The following is a 23,686-nucleotide window of genomic DNA, read 5'->3' on the forward strand; positions in this document are numbered from 1 at the left end:
GGAGAGGGCAGTTCTTCATCATTGGCTCCTCCTCAACCAGTTAGCTGAACCTAATGCTCTAGTTCCTGAGTCAGGTCTAAAACATCTGGAAAGGCCATACTTTACCGAGTGCCACTGGTTCTCTGGTCATGGTGGTTTCTTTCCTTAGTGGCTGGTTTAACCCCCTTTTTCACTCAGTTCAGGCTGTGACTTGAGCCCTGGCCAGGCCCACTGCTGACCCCTGCTGGCCTCTGGGGACGCACCGCATGGACCCAACGGGCCAAGGTCTTCAGCCCCCATGCCCACCTTCCCTGCCTTTACCTGCTGGTGGCTTTCTATCAACTTTAACCCCTTCCCCAACACTTCCTTACCCACCTGGTCTTGGTAGCATCCTTGGAGTCTGGATACCGTCTGAGGAGTGAGGCTCCCAGGCCTCCCCCCAGGGAGTGCACCTGAAGCTGAGCCAGTGAGCCAGGTAAGGACCCTGGGTTGGCACCCCCTTCCTGACTCCACCTCATTTCCCTAACACAGCCCATACTCAGGAGGGGGCATCAAGCCCTTCATATGAGAAACATGGTAGCTTCTAGAACAGGCCAGGCTCCATCTTCAGTCTGATCAAAGCTGTGTGATCTGAGCCCTTGCTACTCTCTAGCTGTCTGCCCCTGGGGAGCAGACATGGGCAAGGCTGGGTCCCCTCTGCCTGGTCACGAATCAGGAAACACCATTTGTGTTCAAGAAGCCCCATTTCACCTCCTTGAATGCTACATGCCACTAAGGCCCAGTTCACAAACCTCCTGTTCAGGGAAATTGTCCCTTTGGGCCACCCTAGCACTGACCCTTGCACCCAGCACAGGACAGGACAATCTGTCTCCTCCACTAGATGACCAGACATACTGGCCTGTTCCCACTTCTCCACAGGGCCCAACACATGGACCAGAGCAGGCTCACAAACTCATCCTGTTAAAAATGCAGATTCTAGGGCTTCCTAGGTGGCACAGTGGTTGGGAATCTGCCTGCCAATGCAGAGGACGAGTTCGATCCCTGGTCCAGGAAGATCCCACATGCCGCGGAGCAACTAAGCCCGTGTGCCAAAAAAAAAAGTTAAAAAAAAAAAAAAAAATGCAGATTCTGACCCAGTGGGTGTGCGTGGCCCAAGCCTGCATGTAACAAACCCAGGCGATGCTGCTGGGCCTCAGTCTCTCCTGGTGCGTGGAGGGCGGGAGCTCAGCGCCTGCTGGGGGCTCTCAGTGTGGGCCTGGGGGGGCAAATGTGTGGATGAATGAGTGAATGAACCTCTGGTATCCAAGAACCAGAGGACAAGGAGCAGCAGGCCGGGGCTTCTCCTTGAGATGAAGACAAGGCACAGGCCTCCTGCAGACACAGGTGTGGGGGCAGCAGTGGTGCTGTGGGTCCCCTCCCCATGCCCTGTTTCCCTCTTTTTTCTAGAGTGTAGTATCTAGAAGGTTTCTATAAATCCTTTTTGTTTTTATTGCACATCATATAAAACGAACTGCACTGTATTTAAAACAGACAAGACATTCACAAGGATGTAGAGACCCAAAATTTTCTTCTTTTCTAGCCCTCACCTGTGCTCCACAGGCAGCTACAACACACACTGGTGGAACCAGTTAACAAAGAACATGCTTATTTTGGGGGCGTCAGAGCTGTGCTGGGCCTTCTGTACTGCCCAGTGTGGAGACTGCTGGTGACAATGACAGGTGTCTGAGCAGGACAGCTGGGCCAGCAGAGCACCTGTGGCCTGGCAGTGTGGGGCCTGTGGACAGCTGGTCTGTTGGTGGAGGCTGGGATTACAGCAGAGTGCTGAGAAGGAAGACACGGGCAGGGGCAGGCTGGACCCAGACATCCATCTCAGGACACGGACATCTGTGACTGGTGGACATAAAGCGGGAAATGCGGCCGAGTCAGGGCTCGCCTGGCCAGCTGACAGTGGCCCACCCCCCTCCTGAAACACACGGGGCCCAAGGGGGTTAAAGGGAGACAAACTGGGGGCACCGATGGAGGCGGGGGCCAGGGGCCCTAAGTCCAGCGGATGGCACGCTCCGAAGGCCACTCCAGGATACGGGGTTGGGAAGAAGCCGATTCGGGTTGGTGCGGCTGTCATTCACAGAGGGAGTGGTGTGGTCGAAGGCCCAGAAGCACCGTGGGGGCCTGGCTTGCTGATGGAGCCCGCAGGCCCTCACAGGCTGCTGATGACCAGGGGTGGGGAGCAAGGGACGGGCCCGCGGGTTCTGCCCCCCTTCTTCTTGCCCACGGGCTTCCGTCTCTTCCTCTTAAGCTTCTCCTTGCGGGCGGCAGCCGTGGTGAAGGTGATGCACTGGGCGTCCAGGAAATCCAGCAGCTTCCCCATGGCCACGCGGATGCCCTGCTGCTTCAGCTCAGCCTGAAGCTCTGCCAGCTCGAAGGGCTGGTACAGCAGGACCTTGCGGTAGAGGGCCGGCTTGGAGCGGATGTAACGCCTCACAGCCTCTTCTGTGGCCGCTGCCTGGATGGCCGCCTGTGAAGCACTGACCCCCTCCTCGCCCTCCTCTTCTTCTCCTGCAGACTCCAAGGCTGCTCCAAATGCACAGGAAGAACTGAAAAGAACCAGACAATAACATCTTGCAACACCCCTTCACTCCGGCCTCCACCCCAAGACCAGGAGCCTCTTTGAGGGCAAGAGTGTGTTTCTGTGTCCCCTGCAGAGCCCGGCACATGGCATGGGTGACCCCCAGGGTGGCAGGAAGCCCCAGGCTGCTGTGTCCTGGGCACTCTAGCCACCGGCCTGAGCAGGATCGCACCCTCAGCCAGAATCTAATGCCAAGGGCAGCCGTGCTAGGCTGGCCCCACTTATGGGCAAGGACGTGGGAGCCCCAGAGGTCTGCCCAGGAGGCCCACAGGGGGCTGACCTTTAACTCTACCTGGGTCTCTTGTTGTTCAAATCCAGATTGCAACTGGGATTTCTGAATGTTGGCCATCAAGCCTTGCTTATGCCAACTCTCAAAACTCACTGGTCAGAGGACCTACAAAGCCACAGGCCCTGTCCTTCCATCTGGTTACCTTTGTGAGCTGCAGGAGCTGTCACTGCTGTCCACAGATTCCTGGGAGGCCTGGGGCTGGGTGTCACCATGAGGGCCTGGAGGCCCCTCCTTGGCTGGTGACATGCTCAGGGCAGGGATGCTTCTACCAGGCTGCATCTTTTGATGTTGGGAGCCCTTGGTCTTAGCAGGTCCCTTGGACCTTTGGGGAATGGGGCCAGAAGTGGCCTCCAGCTGGGTGCAGCCAGCTGCCTTTGAAGCCTCAGAGGTCTTGGCGGTGTAAGTCTGGCTGCAAGGAAGCTCCAAGGGCACCCGTGAGGACTGACTCTCTTCCTCGGAGTCTGACTCCAGCGTCTGGTGAGTGTACTGGAATATCTCCTTCAGTTTCAGGACCATCTGGCGTTTGGGCAGAGGGCGGACCCCAAACCTGAATGGGAAAGCAGGTGAACTTCAGCAAAGAGCAAACAGTTATCAACAAATTAAACTAATGGTTTTGTGTAATTGAATCTTAAATGCCTGACTTATGAGCATTCAGAGGTCAGTATCTTTCCTGCAAATCCACTGAGCTGACTCAGGAATATTAAAAGAAGGGCCATTCCCTGAGTTCTGAGCAGTGGTGGTAGCAATGACCTCCCCAGTAAACAGAAGCATTCATTGGAATGTGATAGTTTTGATGTTCTTTAAAAAAAAAATCAGGTCTCCATCCTCAGACTGTTAAGGCAAGGGTCCCAATCCCATCCACATGGGATGCGGAGACCTGCCACCTGATGGGTGACCTGGAGGAGTGTCATTTCTCAGCCAAGTCACTTGGGAAACAGTACGTGAGAGCCGGGAGTCACATATGCCCCCTCCACCTACCAGAGGCTCCTGTCCCCAGAGCCCAGGGTGGACCCTTCTGCTCTGCGCCTCGCTAAGCCTGGACACAGCCATGGGAGGAGGGTCCGCTCAGAGCAGACTTTCCAGAATGACACCAACCTGTCCAATTCTTTCTTCAGCACCGGCATCTCCATGATGGAATACCTTGGCATTGGGGTTATGGGCACTTTCGGGGGCAAGTTCTTCTTACGATTAGCACCTTCTGGGCAGAGCAAAAGAAACACGTTTCAGCACGAGGGCCCTGGATTTGCCTCTGCTGATCCTGACTGTGTTACCCAGAGAACTGCTACCCTCGCTCCAGGACAGCAGTGAAGTCCACCCTTCACCATTGGACTCTGGGATCCTGTCTTCCTGTCGGAGAGCATCATGTGGCACACGGTGAGGGCCATGGGCTTACGCAGTGCTGATGCTGTGAAGGGCTCAAAAGCAGGTAGGCGGCTGCCAGGGGCCGGGTGAAGAGGCAGTGGGGATGACTGCTAACGGGTATGGGATTTATTTTTTGGGTGATGAAAACCTCCTGAAATTAGTAGTAGAATATTGTACTAAAAAAACCACTGAATTGTACATTTGAAAGGGTGAATTTTATGCTATGTGAATAACATCTCAATGATTCTGTTATTTTTTAAAAATCAGTATGTTAAAGACAACTTAGGGACAACTTAAGTACATCTGGACTTTGGTTCTTACCCTTTTTATGAGCATGGAGTCCTTTGAGATGCCAATGAAAACAACAGGCTCTGTCTTGTGAAAAATGCACAAGGTTTTTGTATAATTTCAGAGAGTCTGTCACCCCTGTGAATCTCCCCTCAGATTCTGACTAAGGTCCCCTTGTCTCAGGTCTCCTGCAGTGGTTCTCACACACCACCTGGGAACCCGTTAGAAATGCAAATTCTTGGTTACACCCAGACCTCCTGAAGCAGCAGCTCTGGGGTAGGGCCCGACTGCATGTGTTTTAAAAAGCTATGCAGGCAATTCTGATGCCCACTTAAGACTGAAAGCACTGGTCAGTGATGCCCAGGTGGTCTGAGATTTTAGGGGGACATGAAATGCCAGGTCACAGGCAGATGCTCTGCCCATAGGCTCTGCTTCCCTGCCATCAGTCACTGCTCAGAGTCACCTGGCCCCTTCCAGGGCTCTCCCTGGATCAGCCCCGTTGGTGGGGGGAGGCAGCACCTCAAGGGGCCGACACCAACACTGGGGGCCTCGATTCTTCCGTGACTGAAATGAGCAGGGAAGTGGGGTCCCTCCACCAGGGGGGCCGATTAGGCTCACAGCAGACCTCCCACACTTGCCCCATCTGATTTTCTTTTAATTGAGATGAAATTCACATAAAATTTTTAAATGAACTATTCAGCAGCACTTCGCACGTTCACAATGTTGTGCTACCACCACATTTCTAGTTCTAAAACATTTCATCCCCCAAGGGAAGGTCCATGTTAGTCACTCCCAGTCCCTGGTGATCACTTATCTAACTCTCTGTCTCTGTGGCTTTGTCCATCTGGACATTTCATATAAATGGAATCACATAATACATGGTGGCCTTTTGTGTCTGGCTTCTTTCACCGAGCATCATGTTTTCAGGTTCATCCATGCTGTAGCTGTGTCAGTGCTTCATTCCTGTATCTGGCTAATATTCCACTGTATGGATAGACCACATTTTATTTATCCACTTATCAGCTGGTGGACATTGGGTTGTTTCTACCTTTTGGCTGTTGTGAATAGTGTTGCTGTGAACATTCGTGTACAAGATCTGCTTGAGTCCTGAACTCAAATCCTTTGAATGTATACGTAGGAGTGGAATTGCCTGGTGGTAATGGCAATTCTGTGTTTGTCTATTTGAGGAACCAAATAGTCTGCCCTTAAGGTGCACCTGAGGTGCCTGTCATAGCCTCTTGGAGGTGCTGGTCCAGTATTCTGGATGGGAGCCACAGACAAGGATCTTTAACAAGTGCCCAGACGAGCCGCAGGATCCAGGCAGGTCTAGGAAGCCGTGACTTACTAGCTAAGGAGTATATGTTTGACAGCAGGCCGATCCTCCCAAGCCGTGGAGAGGGGTTAACAGATCAGCAGGCCCTTCAGCATCGGCACCCGTGTTGTTGTTACGACCTTCCACGCCCCTTAGTGTAAAACAGTGTTAAGAGACAACACCCTCCCACTACTCACTTGGCGTCTGTAACTCTTGTGATTTCCGGGCTCCAGCTGCGCTCGGAGTCTTGGGGAGAGGAAGAGCCTCTGGGGACTTCTGTTCTTCTCCATCCCAATTGTCCCACAGAGCTGAGTTCAGAAAGCTCAGCCTACTGCTTCCAGGGGAGCCGGCCCCAGGGGATTTCTCTTGAGACTTCCTCCGGCCAGTGCAGCTTCCTCGGATGGGGGTGGTGCCCAGCAGTGCTGGGGAGCTGCAGTCACCACTGTCTGGGGCTCCCCCTGCCCTACTGCTGGGGCTACTGGTGTTCAGGGGGCCGGTCCGCTCGAGGTTCAGGTGGTCGATCGGAATTGGTGAGAGGGGCTCCACGTGCCAACACCAATCGTCGGCTGGAATCGGGGGGTCACTGTCCAGCAGTGTGCTGTTGCTCGCCTGCTGGGAGGCCACTTCCTGCTCCTCCTCACTGTCCTCAACCTCCACCACTTCACTCGCAGTGGCTTGACCCGCCGGGCTTGGCACAGGGGACAGGTGCCTCTGGAACTGCCCAGTGAGATCAGCGAGGCCTCCTGAACTGGGACAGGGAGTCAGAGAAAAGTGCTGGTGGCGTCTAGGGTGAGGACTGGATGGGCTTCTACAGACCTGCCTTCTGCTGTCAGGGCTTCTGGGAGTGATGGGACCCAGGCGTGAGGACGATGTCTGGGGCACGATGACCGAAAACTTATTCGTGGTTTCTGGTTCATCCCTGTTCTCTAACAGAGCTCTGGGCTTGGGCCGAGCCAGTGGATCTGCTGAAGGCCTGGACCTGAGGCCCATGATTTGGGTCTGCGATGAACAGTCTCGGCTTCTGCTGGCCAGTGGAGTAGCAGGCACCAGCCACGAGGTATCTGTGGTGCTGTCCTCGTCGCCGCTGCTCTTGGGGTCACAGAACAGCTGGGGGGTCCCTCTGACCCCCACAGAGCCCCGGTTTCCTGGCAGTCCCTCTCCCTCCTGCTGCAGCGTGGCCTCTCTTCCTGGTGGACTTTGGGAAGGTTCCTGCTCTGCATCGAGATCAATGATGGAAAACAACTCAGAGGACTTGGTGCTGACCTCTAGAACTTTCCTTTCTTCTGAGGGCCCATTCAAAACTGGCTTTCTTTTGGTTTGCTCGAGCTCCAGCTCTTCATCTGAATCCAATAAAAGGATAACCTCATCTTCTCTGTTCATGCTGGATGGAGAGTTCTGAGACCTGGAACTCAAGCAGCCAGGTTCTGACTGGGTTAGATCCATGGGTGGAGACTTTTCTGGGGAGAGCAGGACCCCTTTACCTCTGCATTCCAACAAAGAACTACATTTTTTGTTTTTCTGGCCTGGATCCTTATGTGACGTGGGAAGGCTTCTGGCCCTCTTTGGCTTTGGTGATGAGTTCTGGGAGGCCATCCTGGAAGATGTGCCCTGCAACTGGGGTGTTGGCGGGGACAGGTCACTGGTGTGAAGAGGGCAAGGATGTGGTCGGCGGGGACTCCTACCTTGACAGGGCTGCGATGGGAAGAAGTGTGAGTGTGAGGGGGGTGCCTGCTGGTGAGCAGGGGGATGGAAACTCTCCACCCCCCTTTCCCAGATGGCGCTGTTTCCTTCCTTGTGATCTTTCATCACCTGGGAGGGTTCAGAGTATCTGGGTCGAGGTGATGAAAAGGGCTGTTCATTATCACCAACAACAACTGAGCACAAAAGGGTGCCTTCCTGCTTCTCTGCCCGCCCCCAGGCAGGGCTGGATGAGTAGGGAAGAGCCAGTGCTTCCTTTGGGGGCTTTGCTTTCTCCTCTCCGTTCAAACCCTGGTCCCCAGGGGGCAGAAGCATGGACTGTCTGATGTTTTTCCGTTTGGCTGGGGCCTCATCTCTTCCTTGGCCAGATGACTCCATCTGCTCTGCATTTTCTGACTGTTCTTTATCCTGAATGCTTGTGACGATTTCCGCAGAAACTGGACCATCCTCCCCGAGCTGGTCAGCTTCTTCCTCTGTCTCTGGAGCTTTCTCCCGCTGGAGCAGTTTTCGCTGAGTAGCTGCGAATTCATAAATTTCTTCTATCTCTGCCTCATTCACCTTTTCTCTGTCTTCTTCGTGGCCCTCGGATTTCAACAGAGCTTCTGCTTCCTCCTCCTCACCCCGCCACACTGACCGCAGGAGTTCTTGGAACGTCTCCACTCTGCTTTTACAATCCTCATCTTCCTGCTCCTTCTGCTGCCCGCCCTCTGCATCCAACACAACAGGCACCTGTTCACACATGTGAACAAGCTCACTCACGCCAAACCTGCAACGAGAAAGCCACACTTCACGCCACCCTGTGCGGAGGCAGCGGCTGGGCATCCAGATGTCAGAGGCTTGGGGCAGGAGCTCTTATGGGGAGGATGGCCATGACTCACCCTGACCTCTCCCCTGCTCCCCACCGGAGACAGTTCCCATGTTCATGCCCTGCTACACCCCAGGCCACTCAGTTCTAGAAACAGAGCCTTCAAGGAGGGCCCACTAACCCTGCTGCGCAGGCCCGAGCATGGGCTGAGGGGAGACAGCAGGGATGGGTGGCGCTGTGACCGGGAGAGCACCCAAAGCACTGTGACTGATGCAAGCTGGGATGCCCAAACCTGTCACAGCCCAGCCAGGCCAAGGGCCATGCCAGCCTGCCACCTGCTTGATGGCTCTGTGGTCTAATCGGTACCTTTGAAACCCCAGAGGCTGGGCCTGTCCTTCCTAAGAATGTGCCTGAGGGATGAACAAGGTTTCATCCCAGAGGCCCTCAAGCCTTGGCTGGAAGTAGAACACCTTTTTTTTTTTTGCTGAGCTACCTGCCACCTCTCCTAACATATTGGTGTGGGCAAACCAGGTAGGTGCAAATTCATGGGAGTTAGACCAAACATCCTACTCACTTCCATTTTCTGGGACTTGGGAAAGGATGGCCATGGTTCAGTTTTGGTGGCAGAACCACTGAGAAGCGGCAGTGTTTGGGGGCTGAGGCTGGGGCCACCCTCTCATCACACCCAGGGGGCGAAAGCCACAGGGCCCTCCTCAGCCAGCACTTTCCTGCACGTGTTCATTCTGGCCAGTCAGTATACCCTGCTCAAGGTCACCACCGGGCATAAACTTGGGATTAAAAGGTACAGGAAGGACTCAGCCCTGACCTTCCCACGGGCCATCAACCAGATAACCCTTGTCAATGTCAAAAGCCGTGAAGTAAATGGAAAGAACAATCTGCACCTGTGGGCCAGAGCACTCAGGTCGGGGGCCAGCTGGCGAGGCAGGCCAGTGTCCGCAGTGTAGAGATAACGCAGGAATGCCCGGGCGGCCTCAGCACTGACGTCACTCAGCAGGACTCGCTGGGTCCTCACACCACCATCTTCTACCGCAAAGAAGCCTTCCCTGTCTACCTGAGGGAGAAACGCATGCAGAAGAGTTACTGACAGGAGAGTCATGACTTGGGGCGAAACAGACCTCAGGGAGGTTCTGGGAGCCTCTGAGCTCCTGGATGGGCATTAGCCAGTGTTGCTCCATTTAGTTGGCCAGAATTTCTGCAGGTTAGGTCACAAAACATGTCTGTTTCCAAAATCAAGTCAGTGATAGATGCTTAAGAACCCAGTCAGTCCCCTCTTGACAGGCGTATCAGAGGCACTAGAACTTTCTTACGAGACTGACAGCAGTTTCCAGGATTCCTGCAAAGCAACGTTCAAGTCAAATGCACAACAGCACAGAAACGTCATAGAAGCTCAACCTTAAAGAGGTTGATTATAAGACTTTGCAATTATGCAAACAGAGGAAAAGGAAACAGTTCTGGGGAAAAAGGGATTTTTATTCAACAGAAGAAGAAATCTGATGTTTCCCAATCCTGAGCTCATCTCCCCACAGAACTTCCTGACCTCAAACCTGTTTTCTCCGTGGAAGCATAACCTTGATGGCAATAAAGGAAGAATGTTCCAGGGCAGTGGAAGGAGAGCAGGGGTCAGGGGAGGAAGGGGGGCAGGAAGGTAGAGGGAGAGTCTGAGAACAGAGGGAAGAGGAAGGGGAGAACGGGCAAGAGGGGAAAGGAGGAGGAGGGAGGAGGGGGAGAGGACAAGGGGGGAGGGGGAGGCAGCTTGGCCATGCACTTACATGCTGCATGAGAAGTGGGCATCGGGCATAGAGCACAAACTTGTGGGCATAGAGCACCTCCCCACCGTCCATCTGAAGCTGGATGTCACTCAGGTGTGGGTTGTTGACCATGGCAGTGAAGTCGGCCACCAGCAAACCAAGGGTGAGCTGAAACAAGATGGGGAGAGCGGCCACTCCCACCTGTCGCCCGCCTAACTGTGCAGGTGCCCAACAGACAGGGCGCAGGCGGCCAGTCAGAGCCCTGTGTTGCTCCCCACAAGGTCCAATGTCGGGCTCCAGCTTTAAGTTACCTTCAGGCCCTCAGGGACACGGAACAGCAAAACCCAGGCCTTTCTCAAGTTCTCCATCACACCCAATTTCCTGGCCTAAATGGGAGGCTCAGCCCATGGAGAGGCATGTGTGACGGCCTCACCAGGGTGCGGTGGCAGCATCAGCAGCTGCTGAGGGCTCTGCAGGCCAGGCAGTGTGCAGCCCCGCGAGGAAGCTAGCAGCCCAGCCTGACATGACAGATGGGACCTGAGCCTAAGCAGTCGTGAGGCCGGCTGAGAGGAGTGCTGTGTCCCTTCTCTGATGTGCCACGTCTCCAGGGAGACATTGGTGAGACCAATGCACTCACAGGATGACACCCACTCTAAGGAAAACCCAGTTCTAACCCAATTTGTCACCAACTCAGAACATGAACTGTTAGCTGGAGGCCTCCAGGGCTCACACATGAGGGCACAGTAAGTCCTGAACAAGTGAACAGAACTTTGAGAGATGGATGCACAGAGCTGTTGCCTGAAGGAGGTGCCCTCACAGAGCAGGGGTGCTCCCTGGGCCCCAGGACAGAGCAGGCTCCCAGGGCCAGGCTTCTGAGGTGCCCCCAGGGTTCAACAACAAAAGGAACAAAAGCCTCATGGCATAGCCACGACGGGGACAGGAGGCTCCGCTGGTTGTTGCCTGGCTCAGCTCAAAGGTCATCATGGTGACCAGTGAACTCGAGCAGAGGCCTAGAGGACTGTAATGAGCCAGACGCACTGAACACATGGCAAGAACCAAGGCCAAGACCATGGAGCTGGGAGCAGGGCCAGACATCCTTACCGAAGCCTGGCCGCCCCTCTCCAGGCACTTCTCCTTGGCTGGCAGGACAAACCCAGTCAGTGGAAGGCCGCCGGGTGACAAGTCCGTCCCTGAGAGGAGGATATGCAGGTTAAAAGAAAAGCACCTCCTGGCAACATCAACCACCAGGGAAAGAGCATCACCTGAGCTGACCTGAGGACGTTGTCATGGAAAGCGAATTGCCCACAGACCACCTTCACCATCACCCCCTCCCAACAGAGAAGGACTTGGGACAGAAACAGCCCAAATTAGCCCTCACAACCCTTCGCTATGGCAAAAGCTCCTTGGTCAGAGCTGAAGGAAAACTGTGACAGACTCACCTAAATCACATTCACCTTTGAGGTGAAATGAAAACACCTAGAGAGACTACCTGATCCCTGTCACAGGGGGATGAGCCCAGGAACGAGCCTGGGAGCGGCCGTCACAGCCCCAGTCCCAGGTAGGGGAGGCTCCAGGGGCCAGTGTCTCACCTGTGGCCCCTCCTGAGCCAGACGGGCCCCCGCTGCAGGGCCACGGGCTGGCACTCAGCCCCTCTCCTGCCAGGTCCAGGAGGTCCTGCAGAGCCTGGTGCTCCCTCTGACTGGCAGAGGGCACTGGGCTCCGGGGGCTGTGGCCCACAGGGTGGGTGCCGTGGATGGCAGGGGGCGTTCGCACGCCTGGCTCTGGCTGCTCAGGCAGCTCTGGCGGCAGCAGAGACTCCTGTGTGAGGCCCTGAAAGAAGTGGAAAGCCGGAGTGAGTGCGTGGCTGCTGCAGCACGGTCCCCAAAGGTGCGAGCCCCAGCCCAGAGCAACCCTGGGAAGCTTGTCGCCATTGCCACCTGTCAGCAGGCTCCTCTGTCATGGCAGAGGCCACACCTGTGGCCTTCACGTCAGCAGAAAGGTTCCCAGGGCCCCCACCCCCACAGTGTCATCTAAGTTGCTTCAAACAGGTGAGCACCGACTCCAGACACCTGCACAGGCCAGTCTGGTTCCTGTGCCCCGTCACAGGCAGGCTATACTCGCCCCAGGGGAAGGCCCTGGGACTATGCATTTTAACTCTGCAGGAACATAACACATTGGGGAAGCATCTGGTTGCTGCAAAGAAAACACATGAGACCACACACCATGCCCCTTGGCCTCCCCCCCACCCCCATCTCCTCTGACCTTCTGCCGCCAACCACTGCCACCCTCTCCCCCAGCCCACCCGTGTCAGCCAGCAAGGGAGCGCACCTCAGTGGGCCGCTGGGGCACCAGGGGAGGGACCAGGCTGGTTGTGTAGAAGGATTCCAGAGCCCAGGCACCAGTCAGGGCACTGCCCTCCCACAGAAAGTTCTGCTTTCTTCCCAGCGGTCGCAGACCCCGGCTGCCCTTTTCCAGCTCTTCCTTTAAAATTCTGCTCACAGGAAGCGGTGGTGTGCCGGACAGCTCCACCTCCTCTGCCAAGAGCTGGGCCACGCGATCCTCTATCTGTCTCCCTGTGGTCTCCACGTCCTGGACTAACAACTGCGGGGGGGAAGTGGGGGCTTTCTTCTTGCGAGTCTTCTTCTCTAGAGATAAACAAAAGCAACACGGGGACTTCCCTAGTGGTCCAGTGGTTGAGAATCAACCTTCCAATGCAGGGGACGCAGGTTCGATCCCTGGTTGAGGAACTAACATCCCAAATGCTGTGGAGCAACTAAGCCCATGTGCCACAACTACTGAGCACTTGAGCCATAACTAGAGAGCCTGTGTGCCACAACTACAGAGCCTATGTGCTCTGGAGCCTGCACACCACAACTAGAGAATCCATGCCGCAACTAAAAAGAAGCCCACGTGCCACAACGAAAGATCCCGCACAACTAAGACCCAACGCAGCCAAAAATAAATAAATATTTTAAAAATCCAAAAAACAAAAAATCAGAAGCAACAACGAGTGGTCCTCCCCCTGAGACCCCCAACGGCACCTTCAGCAGTTGCTGTGTGGCGAGGCTCCCCGGGGCACCACTCCCAGCTATGTGTACCTGCTCCAGGTCTCATCCTCTCAGAAAAAGCGTTTCCTAGCCTGAGTGCCACTGGCACAGCCTCCTGCTCCATCTCAGACCGGGACAGAGCCATGGCCACCATCAGGTCCTCGGATGGAGCCTCGGGCTCAGTGACCTTCCGCCTCTTCTGTGGCTCCTTCCTGGCGGTGGCTCCTTTCCGCTTCAGACGTCCAGCATGATCACTGAGGCTTAAAAGGCAGCCACACCAAAAGGTTAGTGAGGCTAGAGGTTCGAGCATTTCCTGTACTGAGGTGGTCCCTGCTGGACCCGAGGGGGCTGCACCCCTTCTCCTTGGTGGGCGGAGGGGGGGTGAGAGAAAAAGGATAAATGTGGACCCGACAGACAGAAGCATCAATGGCTTCTGTGCTCAGTCACTGCGCTCGCTCATTCTGTGCCTCATGTGAGCTCGCCTGATCCCCCGCCACGAGTTCAGCCCAGTTTGGGTAAAAGCTCGTGCTGTCCACCAGGCCAGGGATGCCTCCAGAATCTCAGGTATCGCCTCAGAGAGCTCAGTGAGCCCTAATTCAGTTCCAAGCTCCTGGGAACCCTGCATGATAACTACAGCCTCCAAGGGGGAAAGAGCCACCCCAACCTCCAGGCCCTGCTGGCAGCTGCTGCAGGCTGCATCTCAGCCCAGTGGGCAGGGCCTGAGCTGAGGTGAAAGCACACAAAGGGTGCAGGAGCGAGTGGGGTGCTCTGCCTGGCACATGTGCCCTGGCCCAGGAGCTCTGACTACCCCAGAGTCAAAACGCCCTGGGCCAGGCGTTGGGCAGGGAAGGCTCTCTCTTTGCTGTAGTTTTCTACTCTTAACAGCCTTCTAGAAGGACCCACACACATCTTATCTCACGTCTTAGAGGTATTTAAAAAGCAGATATATTTTATCTGAGTAGGTAGCTTCAGTCTAGTCCTGCCAAAAGGCAAGCAATGACTTAGATAACATCTATTCTAAGGCCTTAATGCTTCCAGTTCTGCGATGTTAGTGTTGATGTGCTAAAATACAGAGAGGCTTGCAGCTAAGAATCTACCTTTGCCCACCCCAGTCTCAGCACCGGCTCCATTCAGATGCCCATCACTTGCATGCAAGGCAATGGCTGGAACAAACAAAGCCACTGCCCTTGGCCTTCCCTTGGCCCTCAAGAACTGCCAAGGGAAAGAAGCCCCAAACCTACAAAAGTCCAGGGCTCTTGCTACTCTGTTCCCTGTAACACTGGTGCCTAGCCTGGCATCTACAGCAGCAGAGGTAATGTGGAGGGAAGTGACCCCCTGCCACTTGTGTGCCTGTGGTCTGCACGCCAAGCATTTGTTTCAGGGTATCAGCAAGGCCTCCTATTCAAACACTTAAGCATTTAATTCATGCAAAGTTATTTATTTTAAAAAAGGCCTATGGTTCTATGCCACCAACTTTTTGAACTATGCTGAGTAATCTTCCATAAATAGTATGAAAATCAGACCACACTGAGCTGGAAGCCATGCTATACCACACATGAAATGGATGAGGTAAAGAGAATTATCGAAAGCTTAGCTGCTCATGATGGTGGTGATGGGAGACTCTCAGGAAGGCCCTCGAGGAAACCAGTCCAATCCAACTGGTCCATTTCAAAGCCTCTAAAGATGGAGATCTGTCTCCTCCTCAGTCCCTGTGGAGACCATGCCCAATTTCCTCCTGAAATATTTCATCTCCAGAATCAGAGAGGGCTCTGTTGTCCTCCAACACTACAAAAGGACTTTTTAAAAAAAAAAACAAATCAGAGTACTTTGATTTTTCTTCCTTTTCATCTGACTCACCTCGATGCTGGTGTGCCAGAGGTCCCTTCAGGCTGAGCTGTCTGCAGTCGCACGGCCTGGAGGAGGAGCTGCGGGCCAATCTCCATTTTCACCGCACACTGTTTCAAGTGGCTGATTCTGCTCTTTGGGGTGAGAAATGGCTTGCCACAAATTGGGCATTCAGGGATCTGAGGCGCGGAAGGTCTCAGTGCCTTTTCAGCCTCGTCCAAACACCTGGAGGAAGACAGCAAAGGTAGAAGAACCACACTCCCTGGTAATATGATCATAGATAGGGGTCCATGTCAGTGTGAACATGCTGTTGGACAAAGCTTGTTCCCCGAGTTGATCCCTCCACTCAGCCTGCAGTCAACCTCCAGACACTGAATTCAGGTTTCTGTTAGCAAAGATGTCTGAAGAAAGCAAGGATATATATAGACTCACTAGAGATACCATATGACCCAGCGATTCTACTCCTAAGTGTGAGGACCCCAAAGAACTGAAAACAGATACTTAAGCAAATACATGAAAAGCATGTTCACAGCAGCTCTATTCATAGAACCCAAAAGGTGGAGACAAATGTCCACCAAAGGATGAATGGATAAACAAGATGTGGTCCATCCATACCGCGGAATACTATCTAACCTTAAAAAGGAGGAAGGCGCTGACACAGCTACAACATGGATGATCCTTGAAAACACTCTGTTGAGTGAAGAAAGCCAGACACAAAAGGCCACATGTCGTGTGAGTCAACTTACATCCAGAACAGGCAAGTCCACAGAGACAAAAGGCCAGTTAGTGGTTGCCAGGGGCCGAGGAAGAGAGGGAAATGGGGGTGCCTGCTTAATGGGTCCGGGGTTTACTTTGGGGGTGATGAAATGTTATAAAATTTACTGTGGTGATGGCTGCACAACTCTGAATATACTAAGTAAACACACTTGTACTGTTCACTTTAAATGGGTAAATTGTATGGTATACGAATTATATCTCAATAAAGCTGTTTAAAAGGAAAAGCAAGGTGAACCTGGTGTACCCCCCAAAAAAATAAAAAAAATAAAAAAAAAATAAAAATAAAAAATAAAAAAAAAATAAAAAAAAAAAAAAAAAAAAAAAAAAAAAAAAGGAAAAGCAAGGGTAGATTGACACCGATACTGAGGTGCTATCTCGAGATTCCCACCACGGCCACAGGAGCCCTGGAGCTAGTCACACCCACAGGAGAGGTGACTGCAGACAGGTGACAGCTGAGCTGCTCCTACCGGTTCACATGCTGCTCCCTCCGTGTCACGGTCATGGCCGAGAGGTTCTTTTGACAGATCTGGCAAAAGAACAACCCCTTCTCCTCCAGGCTGTCGTCGTGTGCGGATGCCTGTCCCTGCCCAAACTCCTGCTGGAGGGCCAAGGCCACAGCAGTGTCGCTTTCCATGGCAGGGAGCCTGGGCCCAGACCCTGTGGAGGAACAAGGACGCATGAGGACCAACTCATCCTCCGACCTCATGAAGCACAGACACCGGGCGGGGTGTGAGGAAACCAGACCCGGCACTGCCCCATCCAGGGAGACTGGACAACAAGTGGGGCCCTGAGAAGGGTACTCCTCGAACTTTAACAGGCATGAGATGCCCCCAGGAGGCTCGTTAAAATGTAGGTCCTGAGGCTGGCAATCTGGGGGTCTAGGTGGAGCCTGAGATTCTGCATTTCCGACAACTCCAAGGCGAGGCTGATGCTGTTGGTCCAGGACCATTCTCTGGTCTCTGAGCATCAGGGTCCTAAAGAACTTGCCTTTCATTTCCTATTTCTGCTAAAGTCAGAAACCCTGGGCATTCCAGGTTTATAAGCCGGAATGCCCAAAAAATCTAAGTTTTCTCTTCAAAGCTCAACCTTTTCTACTGCTCTGATTTTTTCTTGCCCATCCTAGAAGAACCAGGTCAGAGTGAGATGCCGGTCTCAGTTTTTCTCAGCATCAGACCAGAGGATGGACTGACTCTAATCTTGAGATGGCTCTCAAGGTGGGTGTGCCCACTGCTGTGCCCCTCTGTCACACATGATGTTGCTGGAGCAGACCCTCAGTACTCATGAGGGATATGCCCTGAGGACAAAGCCAGAAAAGCATCACACTTCATCTTTGTCCAAAATTTTTTTTTTAAACAAAGAAATGGTTTCTCTCTCCTGAGTATTACTGGGTATGATGTGAAGATTTATGGAAACAACTGAGTTGCACCTAAGGCAGGTCCTGGGCTCATGCACTGGCTGAGTGACTCCTCTGCACCCCTTGGTGCCACATGGACTGAGGACTGACACCATAGCAGATATCACATTGCTGTGTCACCTGCATGGACCTTTGGGGTAGCCTGAGAATCCTCAGTAATCCTGAGGTGAAAGCTGTGAGTACAATACCAGGAGACTACGTATTTACTAGCTGTAGGTCTGCCATCTTTTCACCAGGAACGAGGATTCCTACTGTTTAGGGGATAAAGAATAGCACCACCCAATGTTATAAGCCTCTTGGGGTGGTACTACCTGCAGTGCACTTCCCTGCAGGAAGGGGTTAAATGACACCAGGTGGAAACAAGCAAATCCAGAAAGTGGGGAATTTTAAAAGATAATTGTCCTGGATTTTTCAAGAAGTTAGTATCATAAAAAACAAGGACTAGACAAGGGGACTGTTCCAGAGTCTAGACCAGACAGACTACTGAGCCACAGCCATATGCAGTGTGTGATGAAGCCTTGTTCAGAAAGAGAAAGAGTCCAGCTACAGAAACTACCCTTGGGACAACCGGGGACATTTGAATGTAAACTGGATACCAGGCAGTGTCATGGAATCGTGTGTGTTTATGGTATTGTGATTATTTAGCAGAATCTAGGGGTGAAGCATCATGATGTTTATAACTTGCTAGCAGATGGTACAGAAGAAATGTATATTCATAGACATAAAAAAAAGTATGGCAACAAATGTTAACAATTGTTAAATCTAGGTTGAGGGCATAGGGACTTCATTGTAATGTATTTTTTCGACTTTTTTGAATGGGAAACTTTTTGTAATAAAAAGTCAAAATAAAAAAAAGAGGAAGTGGTACCTTGTCACAGAAGCTAAGTGAGAAATGACCCAAGGGACCTCTGTTCTCTGGCCACACAGAGTGGCAAAGGTAGAGCACCAGGCAGAGAGCCTGCCCCCAGCAGAGACATAATAAATGCAGGCTCCTTCCTGACTCGTTCCCCCAAAGTCATCCCTGTTGGGAAGACAGAAAACTCCCATCATACCGTTCCCTGCCATCATCTCTTGAGGGCCCTTTGGGATGTTTTCTTCAAGTGCAGCCTCGAGGGAGCACCCTTCTGAAGCATGTTTCAAACGCTCGGGGTCTGCTCTTTTGAACTGCTGCATTCGCTGTAGCACCAGCTCTGCAGCCCGGGGTTTGGAGGGACTTGGCATCATCGCAGTCAGACCGGAAGGAGGGGGCTGAGGGTGGCTGTCAGGACCAGCCTCTGGCAAGGAGGAAAATATTCACACACATCAGTTCTAGTGGGAGAAACCAAAGACTCTTCCAAAGTTTCAAACACCCCAAGTTTCAAAGGGGTCCTTTACTGACTAGTTTAGGTTTAACTCTTAAGTGTGAACAGTACTGATTGTTTGTTGGTAATCTCACTGTTTGTGGTGATATAAATACCCCTGTCATAAACATCTATGACAGGAGGGGGCATGGGGAGTGACTACTAATGAGCATGGGGTTTATTTCTGAGGTGATGAACATGTTCTAAAATTAAGTAGGGGGGGGTGGCTGCATGACTCTGTGAATATACTAAAATCACTGAAGCATACACTAAAAGGGTGAATTTTATAGAATGTGGATTGTATAAAGCTGTTATTAAAGAAATAGTAATGACAAACACTTATATCTTTCTAGGTCAGAAGTTCTCCTTTAACTTGGTGTCTGCAGATGACCTCCGGGGGGATCCATGAAGCCCCTGAAGTCGTATATCAATTTTGCAGGTGTGTTGAGGGGTGCAGTGTCCCGGGGGAAATCAAGCATAGTTTTTTCACTACATGCTCAAAGAGAGCATGAAGGACCAGTAACGTCTCAGCAACATTAATGAAGCCTTACAACGGTCTCTGTGAACTAAGTCCTTACCACCACTACGCTGGGAGGTCATGCTGGCCACATAGGTTAAAAAATACTATTTAAGATCAGGAAATGAAGGTGAGGAAAATTTAGAAGCAGAACTCGGGAGCCCAAAGATCTTGTGCTGTATTATATATGCAAGGCTGGTTTTCAGTTCTGCATGAAGAATGTAGGCTAAGCATATGGTTTAGTACAACAAGGGCAGCAGAATAAGAAAGCTGCTTTAAAAAAACAAACAAAAAAAAAGGAGGAGGGGGAGGGGGAAGAGAAGAATAAAAGGTGTTTGGAGGAGAAAGGAAGGACTAGAATATTCTCCTGGGACTCAAACCCACACGACACCTTGTTCTACCTTTCAGCAACCTAACCATTGCAACTTACCCACTATGGAATGAACTCAAGAAAATGAGAGAAGTGGCATTATTTTCATGTTCATGTAACTCATGTCAACTGCATGATGTAAACATGAACAGGAAACTGAAAGAGCAGAGGGCCACAAATATATCACATAGAAAATTCACACAGGGATTATATTTTTTATGACTATTGCTTAAAACAGGCGTTGGCAAACTATGGTCCCCAGGCTGGCTGCTTGTTTTTGTAAATGAAGTTTTGCTGGAACACAGCCCATTTGATTACATATCATCTAGGGAGTTTAGTAGCTTGTGACAGAGACCGTACAGCCTGCAAAGCTGAAAAAATTTCTAGCTGGCCCTTTTCAGAAAGTTTTCCAACCCCTGGTTTAAAATGGTACAAATCACCCCTGGTTTCCTCTCTGGAAACGTTCTGGCAGCAGTTACCTGTCTGGGTGCTCCACGCGCTGTCTGGGAGCACAGCAGAAGCACACATGCCTCCCTCCTCATTTTCAGGGGGAGCTGGTTCGCTCTCTGGCCACTTGGGTGCCCCTTGCTTTTGAGTCCGTGGGACCTGGCTGCCAGAGCAAGTTTTCCTCTCAGAGGCACCTTTCAGGGTTTTACTCTTGGAAGCAGTTGGTTTGGTCCTTTTCAGTTTGCTTCTTATCTGGGTGCTGTTTGAGGCCTTTTGTGTCTTCCTTTCCCCCGACACTTCCTTGGGGCCATTCTTTTTCACCCTTTGGAAAAAGCTGGCACAGAGTTCCTTAAAGTCATCGTCTGACTCATCCATCACCTGACAGGTTTGAAGGCTTTCAGGCTGGTCTTCGGAAGAGTGAGGGTTGATCTGGGGGCGTGTGCACAGATGAGAAAGTGAACCCAAGTGTGAGCCTAGCCAGGCCTCGTTCACACTCACAGCTTTATTATGGCTCCTCTCTACTTCTCACTAAGCTACCTGGATAATTTGCACAACTGAGTAAGAAGTACTGTTCCCCCCTTCATAATGATTTAAAATGTCTTTCTTCAAATTGAATATGTGTTTAACAGCACATTTAAAGCTTACCTTTATTAAAGTTCACATCTGAAAGGTTCTGTTGTCCAGTAGATGCCTCTGAGAAAGAGTGCATGTGACCTTGGTGCTCAGGTGATTCTCCAAGATCTCCATGGTGATAAAGCACATTTGATTCATTTAATTTTTCACCTGTGGAAAACCAAAAGCACCTAAGTGTCATTAGACAGATACTGTCCTTTTATGCCATTTCTTCTAGGAAGGTACAAGAGCATGTGCGACATGGGAAAAGTCTTCAGAGTAACAATACCCCTGTCAAATACTCAGCTATAGCCTGGTTAACACAAACTGATGGTCCTACAGGCTACCACAACACAACAGGAGAGAGTGATCTAAAAACCTGTCAAAGCATGTTCTTCCACAGGCAGAAAAATGTGTGCCTCTTGGAAGAGTATAGTTTTTACATTTCATGAAGAGCAGTCACCACAGAAACAAGATGATCCCCGAATCCAGAAAAACTATCTCTTAGGCCCATACTGGTCCAAGGCCTCCAGCTCTCAGAGGCTCTATCAGCAAGCAATGTAATGAGAAAGAGGGAATATGCATTTGAGTGCTCAGGAAGAAACAAAAGATAGGAACACAGCAGGCTCATCCTTCATTGATACAACCAGTTTTTCCAAATCAGAAAAAGGTCACTTTTCTCTATTCTCTCACCCCAGCAACTCTCCTAACTTAGGTGACTAGAATGCTGCCCATATGCAAAGGTTGGGCCTTATGGGCATGATTATTTATATTGCCACAGTTTGATTTTAAAAATCAAAACTGGATAACCCAATGGTAGAAAGTTCATTTCAAATACCATAATGCAGGACTTCCCTGATAGTGCAGTGGTTAAGAATCTGCCTGCCAGTGCAGGGGACACAGGTTCCCTGGTCCAGGAAGATCCCACATACTGCAGAACAACTAAGCCCGTGCGTCACAACTACTGAGCCTGTACTCTAGAGTCCGAGAGCCACAACTGTTGAGCCCATGTGCCATAACTACTGAAGCCCATGTGCACCTAGAGCCCGAGTTCCAAAACAATAGAAGCCACTGCAATGAGAAGCCCGCACGACACAATGTAGAGTAGCCCCTGCTTGCCACAACTAGAGAGAGCCTGCATGCAGCAACAAAGACCCAACGCAGCCAATAAGTAAATAAATAAATATATTTATTTAAAAAAAACACAACACAAATACCATAATGCAATTTCCACTGTCCGAGTAATCCAATTAATCATCTACTTTCCAGAGCTGGGCAGACACACATACCTAAAATCTACTTTGCATGGCTGGCTCATTCTCATCTTCCATCTCCTCTGAGAAGCTTGCCCTCAGTCTTTATCTAAATGAACCGTCTTCACTCCCATTATTTTCTATCATTACACAGTGTTTTCAAATGGCATTTATCACAAGTTATAATAACATGTAATAGATCTATTGAATAGCTTACTGTATGCCAGGTAGGGGTCCCAAGTGCTTTACAAGTCTAACTTGTTTAATACAACAACCCCACTGGGTAGAATCTATTGACATCCCTTCTTTACAGCAAGGAACCAGGCACAAGACTGAGGAACTGGCTTAAGCTGACAAGCTTTTCAAGTGGCAGGGCTGGGATCAGATCCAGCCAGTGTGGTTCCAGGGCATCATCAGCTCTTATATTTTTCTTCTTTTACTTGTTATCTGTCTCCTACTAAGCTCAAAACTTCAGGAGGGCACACACTCATCTTTATTTTGTAATTCTCTTTGTCTGACAAGGTGCCTGACTTGTAATAAGTGCTCGACAGTTATCTGTTGAATTAATTAACTGCAAAGATATTTGGTACAATCAGGAGCGAAGAGAAACTGGTGTAAGAGAAGGCTGCAGGGAGAAGCAGAGATCCGTGTCCGAGAGCCTGGAACGTCAAGCAAACTGTTGGATGTGGGAGCTAGAGCTAACTCCACCCTCCACTGTGGCCCTGAGTCGCCACATCTCTGCCGATATTAGTCTAAAACGGTGCATCTCCTATACGTGCTCAATCAGTACTTGCTGAAGGAAGTAATGGATCCTACGAGACAGCAAGTTTCCAGAGGGCCGGGAACTGTGCCTACCCAGCTTTGTACCTACCGCGGCCGGGCCTCACCGCAGACGCGCAAAGAATGAATGGGCAGGTGCGGAGCGGATCCCCCGTCTCCCTCAACCCGGTGACACAAGGGTTGTCACCTGGGAAGGGCTGCCAAGGACTCTGGCGGCTATAAAGACAGACGGCGAATTCCAATCGCCAGTCGGATCCCCGGGCCGTGCTCCGTGGGTAACCAGATCTCCCCACCCCTCTTCCGTTCAGACAGCCCTGGCCCCCTCCACCCAAGCCCGCTCCTGCCTCTAACTGCGGCTGGCGGCGGGCGAGAACGCCTCTTCTCCCTCAGGAGAGCGAGAAAGGCCCGAGGTGGCTGGACCTCCTCTCCCGGGTGCAGACTCCTGGCCCCAAAGCCCGGCTCCTCCTACCTCCGGCGCCGCCGCCGCACCTTCTCAACGGAGACCCACGCGCCTACGCATGCGCCGCTTGGCGCCCCGGCGGCGAATTAAGTCTGCGCAGGCGCAGAGCGATCCACAAGGCTCGCTTCCCATACTCCTCCGCGGCCAGGGCGCGCGGCGGAGAGCGTTCCTGCACCTCGCAGGGCGGGAGGAGGTAGAGCGCAGCGCCCGAGGACCGTGTGGCTGGGTTCTAGGCGCCGCCCGGCAAAGTCTGTTAAGTGTTGAGGAAGAGTCAGGGTGAGTTTAGGGCTCCGCCGCAGTTTTAAGTTGAAATTTGGGTGCATCACGGTTCACACAGGAAATATATGCGGATTGATTGGCGGCCCCTCAGAGCGCACGTGCCTGAGGAGCCGACGGGTAAACGGAGGCGCCAGATCCGGGGCGGCGGGGAGGGGGGCGGGGTGGAGAGCTTCGCTCCGGAGAAGATTGCCAGCGGGCTGAGGCCTGGAGAACGGGTCGCCCAGCTCGGGTTAGGGCCGAGGTGATGCCCACCCTCTCCAGGCTGCCAGGTGCACGTTGTCGGGCTTGAGGGGAACGTGAAGACAAAGAGGTTCGCCACGGGCTGAAGTCAGAGAGACTTTATAAATCTGTTAAAGGTTCTGACTTCAATCTGGGGTCATTGAGAGCCAGTAAAGATTTTGTTTTTAAAGGAGGTTC

The 23,686-nt window shown here is 52.0% G+C and overlaps 2 protein-coding genes across 5 annotated transcripts in view; one reads left to right on the top strand and one right to left on the bottom strand.

Moving 5' to 3' along the window:
- The window catches only part of CLUAP1 (clusterin associated protein 1), a 92,774-nt gene extending 89,707 nt beyond the window's left edge, over positions 1–3,067 (top strand). The window contains exon 18 of the transcript XR_009055335.1: positions 2,542–3,067. The gene's annotated coding sequence lies outside the window, so the exon portion shown is untranslated. The remainder of the gene's footprint in view (positions 1–2,541) is intronic.
- On the bottom strand, positions 1,455–23,063 carry SLX4 (SLX4 structure-specific endonuclease subunit). Of its 4 annotated transcripts, none has more exons than XM_057747287.1 (16): positions 23,000–23,063; positions 20,531–20,668; positions 19,918–20,314; positions 18,264–18,485; positions 16,265–16,454; positions 15,033–15,245; positions 13,227–13,435; positions 12,457–12,773; positions 11,718–11,958; positions 11,230–11,318; positions 10,150–10,296; positions 9,262–9,431; positions 6,054–8,320; positions 3,990–4,092; positions 3,037–3,441; positions 1,455–2,573 (listed from the first exon to the last, which is right to left on the bottom strand). In XM_057747287.1, the coding sequence occupies exons 3-16, from the start codon at positions 20,258–20,260 to the stop codon at positions 2,177–2,179; spliced, it is 5,313 nt and encodes a 1,770-aa protein (XP_057603270.1). In that variant the 5' UTR covers positions 20,261–20,314; positions 20,531–20,668; positions 23,000–23,063; the 3' UTR covers positions 1,455–2,176. The 4 variants fall into 4 exon arrangements, with proteins under 4 accessions (XP_057603270.1, XP_057603269.1, XP_057603271.1 ...); XM_057747286.1 differs by lacking the exon at positions 23,000–23,063 and adding an exon at positions 22,622–22,982; XM_057747288.1 differs by lacking the exon at positions 23,000–23,063 and adding an exon at positions 22,622–22,969 and having other exon boundaries at positions 3,990–4,089.
- Positions 23,064–23,686: the final 623 nt, after the last annotated feature.

Source organism: Hippopotamus amphibius, chromosome 9 (genome assembly GCF_030028045.1).
Source record: "Hippopotamus amphibius kiboko isolate mHipAmp2 chromosome 9, mHipAmp2.hap2, whole genome shotgun sequence".
NCBI classification, from domain to species: domain Eukaryota; kingdom Metazoa; phylum Chordata; class Mammalia; order Artiodactyla; family Hippopotamidae; genus Hippopotamus; species Hippopotamus amphibius.

Coding starts and splice junctions, on each gene's coding strand:
- SLX4 (XM_057747287.1), bottom strand. CDS start 20,260: ATGGATGAGTCAGACGATGACTTTAAGGAACTCTGTGCCAGCTTTTTC. Junction 16,455..18,263: donor AGAGATGATGGCAGGGAACG/GTATGATGGGAG, acceptor GTTCCTCCACAG/GGTCTGGGCCCAGGCTCCCT. Junction 2,574..3,036: donor AGCTCCTGCAGCTCACAAAG/GTAACCAGATGG, acceptor GGTTCTTTTCAG/TTCTTCCTGTGCATTTGGAG.